Source organism: Rhinolophus sinicus, chromosome 5 (genome assembly GCF_057876585.1).
Source record: "Rhinolophus sinicus isolate RSI-liver-muscle chromosome 5, RSI-T2T, whole genome shotgun sequence".
NCBI classification, from domain to species: Eukaryota; Metazoa; Chordata; class Mammalia; order Chiroptera; family Rhinolophidae; genus Rhinolophus; species Rhinolophus sinicus.
The window spans coordinates 86713483-86717822 of record NC_142505.1 but is presented as its reverse complement, the minus strand read 5'-3'; the positions used below and the strand labels follow the sequence as shown (position 1 = coordinate 86717822).

Below are 4340 nucleotides of genomic sequence, written 5' to 3'. Positions count from 1 at the left end.
TCAGGAGCCCGACACATGCGGAGAACAGCTCAGAGGCCGCAATGCCCCGCACACTTTCCCTGAACCTAATCCATGCTACCTTAGAGAATTTACAGCAAACCAAAGAATGAGATGGATAAAATTTAGTTGGGGAAGAGAATATAAGGCTATCCTTTGGAAACATACATGGTTTTATATATTCTAAATAAATCTCCAGTACATGGTTGTGCCCAGTTAAACTTTGCATTATTATGTATTACTTCCTTCCTATCCCCCTCATCCCTTGCCCGATCGCGCTTAGCAAAGTGGCGCCTTTACCCCCCGAGTTGTGTGGTCGAGCCAATTCACTATCCCCTGCGTTTGGGCTCCTGCCCTGAGGTCTTGCTGTCCAAGGCGCAAGAGCGAGTTTCAGCACCACGGACAGCACAAGACCCTCCAGGCCTGCACTTTTGTGAATTTTTTCTTAGCGTCAAAACTTTTCGGGTGGGAATAGAACGGAAAAAAGAGAAAGAGAAGGCTGGGAGGCAACCAGGCGGGATAAAGGGGAAAGTCTGTGGCTTTGGGGGAAGAGAGCCTGACCTGCCAGGAAACATCTTGGAGTCCCCCATAACCGTCCCGCCGGGACGTACACTCAACTTTCCTGGCCCCCGACGCTGCGCCCGCAGCAGTCAGTGGACAGCCGAGTACTTCATTCGTTTCTGTTTCTGTCTCTGGTTGCAGAACCAGACCCTCACCACGTTCTTTTTAAGGTCCAGTTTTTCCGCGATGGCCGCGATCTTCTCCGATGAGGGCCGCGGCTGAATAGCGAAGTAGGCCTCGAGCGAGCGCTTCTCCGGTGCAGCGATGGACGTGCGTTTGCGCTTCCGCTCACTGCCGTTGAAGAGCTCCGGCTTGCTGTTTTTCTCTCGATAGGCGGCCTCGGCTTCCTCCAGCCAGGCCTGGAGCACTGGCTTGAGCGCGATCATGTTGTTGTGCGACAGCGTGAGAGACTCGAACCTGCAGATGGTGCTCTGGCTGAGCGAGCCCACGCCCGGGATCTTAAGGTTGGCTAGAGCCGCGCCCACGTCCGCCTGGGTCACCCCCAGCTTGATGCGCCGCTGCTTGAAGCGCTCCGCGAAGGCCTCGAGCTCTCGTGGGTCCGACTCCACGTCACTGAGGCATGCAGGCATGGCGCTGTGAGGCGCCACGGCGTGTGGGTGACTCATGCCCATGGCCTGGTGCAGGTGGCCCATGGCGCCCAGGTGGTGCGGGTGGATCTGCGCCGGCATCACCGAGTGCTCCGGGGCGCCCAAGCCGCTCACGCTCAGCGTGGGCGAGATGTGCTCTAGCAGGTCGCCCTCGAGGCCCTGGTGCACCGCGTGGTGCGGGTGCGAGGTGAGCGCGGCCGGGTGGGAGATGGGCACGGTGGACGAAGTGGACGTGCAGGGCACGCTACTCATGGTATGGTAGGTGGCGTCGGGCTTGAAAGGATGGTTCTTGCCGTGGGAGACAATATCCACCGCCGCCAGAGCTTCGGCGCGTGCCAGCAGGCTCTCATCAAAGCTTCCAAATATATTACCCTGCAGCTGCAAGCGAGAAGGCGCACAGCATGGTCAGTGGGGAATACTGTCAACTCAGGATTAAAACACATTTTCAAGCAACCGAGATGCCTCTCCTCAAAGCCCAGGTCATAAAAATTAATACGGAGACAGAAGCTCTGCTGGAACAGACGTGTGGATCAGACACATGAATGAGAGAGAGGGCGCGCCGGGAGAGAGCGCAGGGGAGACCAGGAGAGGAGTTCAACAGCGGCGATTGTTCTGGGCGACATGAAAAAAACATGAAGCAAGTGCCTGTCAAAAAATGTGCCTTAGAGCGGTAATTATGCTCCACTACGTACCTGCGGGGCTGGGAGACAGACTCGGCGCATGGCCTCGGAGCCGGAGTGCAGGCTGGAGAATTTGGGTTCTTGAAGCACCGGGTGCATGCCGAAAGGCTGCTTGGCGTTCATGGCCATCATCTTCGCGCGCCTGGCTGGGAGGCAGCGAGGGACATGGACCAGGCTCGTCTCGCTCGCTCGCCGCGCTCCAAGTGAGTGCCGCTCAGCGCCCGCGCTCCCCTCGCCCTCTCTCTTGCTGCCTCCCCTCTCCCCCACCTGCTTCTTCACTCATCTTACAAGCAGCCTGCCAGGAAGGGCCCGGGCGCGCGCAGGCGTGCTCACGCGCCCAGGACTCGCAGGGGCCGCCCGGGAGGCTAGGACAGGCAGCAGCTCTAGGCGCGCCGCTCTGCGCCCGCCACTGCTGCCCCCGCCTCGGCATTTATACCCGGCTCCGCCGGGCCTCTCTCGGTCTGCCCCGCCCCGCCTGGCTCCAGCCTCGCCGACCTTCCGGATTCTTTCTTCCTCATGAACTTCGCCCTCACGCCAAAGTCCCAAACCTCTCCATCCTGTCCCAACTCGCACTGCCCAGACCTCAGGGCAGCCCCGGGCTGAGTGGGGTCCGGGAGCTGACCCTACTCCCACCCTCCACCACACACACACACACACACACACACACACACACACACACACACATACACATACACACTCCTTGGCGGACCCGCTGCCGCCAAACTGTCCATTTCCAGGGCGCTCCTGGCCCCACGCCCGAGCCGTCCACCAGAGTCCGGCCACGCAGCGCAGCGAAGAGGCGCCTCCAAGCACCCAGACGGGCTCCAGGGAGGGTGAGGGGGTGCCAGAATGAGCCCTAGGTGACCCCTACCCCAACCACCCGCCTTAGTGGAGAAGTAACCGCCTGCCCAGTCCAGAAGGTCTGTGGCTTCCTCATCACGCTTGCCTTTCTTGCTTTCGCTTACGAAAGACAATTTGGCCCCCTCGCCCTTCCTCCAGTCCGCCAGTCTAAGGACGCTTACTAAGTCGTTTTTAGAATGGAGAGTTCAGGACTGCACGCCCACCTTGGGAGTCAGTGCACTTCTGCTGGGCCGCCGGCGCTTACATACCCCATTCCCCATAACAGCTACCTTTTGAGCTCCTGATATGCGCTAGGCAATTTAGAGAGTTAGCGCAGGTATTCTCACGCCCTATGGAGTAGGTACTGTTATTCCGCTTACAGAGAAGGAAAACGAGGGTCTGAGGGGTTACGTGATCGGCCCAAGACAACATAGCTGGCTGGGAGCAGAGCCATTCCGTCACTCGTTCCGTTATCCATTCCACAGATATTTACTGGTGGCCTATTGTGTGCCAGGAGCCACGGAGGACTTCCCAGGCTCTTAACCACTTTGCTACTTTGTCTTCCTTCCCGAAGTTTCGGGACTGGAGTGCTCGGAGGTTAGTACTGCCCCGCCCCCGCCTCCGCTCTGCTCTCATCCCCTCTCCTTCCCTCCTCTCCTCTCCTTTCCCTGAGCTAGTAAACATCGTGAATAATGAATGGGGAATCCTGGGACCGCGGTCGCGCCGCCCTCCAGGTTCGGAGAGAAACCCTGAGCGCCCAGCTGAGCCCACCTCACTACCGCGGTCGCCTACGCCCTGGGAGAGGCCTCCGGGTTTCAGAGATCTGACCAGCCTGCGGGCTCGGCCTCGTGGGCTGCGGGGTGTGGGCCGGTTTCCCAGAATGTTGATATGGGGAGGGTGGGGTGTTGGATGAGGCCACCCCTTAGGCTAAGAGGAAGCCCTGCCTTGATCCGGGCTCCCCACCTTCGGGTCCCGCCAATCCCTCTTCTCCGCTTGGGATCCCTTGCTAGGTCCCGCCCTGCAATACGGTAATAGCACACAGACCAGGTGCGGGAGTTGAAGCACTGCCCTTTCACTAAACCTCTCTGAGGCTCGGTGTCCTGGGCTCTAAAATGGATACTGCACCACTGTTTGCCTTCTTGGGTTCTGGGGAAGACGTTTCGAGCTAAAGGCAAAGGCAAGCATTGAGCACGAACCTTAGTGCGGAGTAAATCTCGTCCCAAGCTGGTGCATTGGGGCCCAGGACTTGCCCTCAGATTCAAAACGCACCTCTGCCTCTTGCTGATGGAGAGGTAATAAGCCACCTTAAGGTCTGGTACTGCAGTTTCCTCATCTATTAAATGCAGATAATAGTTTCTCCTCCATTGATGGTTGTGAAGAATACACTGAGATAGGCATTTGGCACAGTGCCTGGCACACTGAACTCATGGAATGACTGTTCCTCTCTTCTTCCTCCTCAACTTAAAGAGAAAGCATTTGAGAGTGGGAGTGGCCTGGGTTACCTTCCTGGAGAACGGTTTGTCTGCAGGTACACACAAACGGGTTCCTTGCTTATCTTCAACATCTGCTTTGTGCCAGACCCCATGCAGAGGGCAGCTGTGGATCAGACTCCAATGCCCGCCCTCATGGAGTCACCAGTCTAAAATCCACTACA

General features: G+C 58.0%; 1 protein-coding gene across 1 annotated transcript; it reads right to left on the bottom strand.

Annotated features, from left to right (window-relative positions):
- Positions 1–514: 514 nt before the first annotated feature.
- On the bottom strand, positions 515–2122 carry POU4F3 (POU class 4 homeobox 3). Its single transcript, XM_019739031.3, has 2 exons — positions 1859–2122; positions 515–1544 (listed from the first exon to the last, which is right to left on the bottom strand). Exons 1-2 carry the CDS (start codon positions 1976–1978, stop codon positions 648–650), a joined length of 1017 nt encoding a protein of 338 aa, XP_019594590.1. The 5' UTR covers positions 1979–2122; the 3' UTR covers positions 515–647.
- Between the last annotated feature and the right edge of the window lie 2218 nt (positions 2123–4340).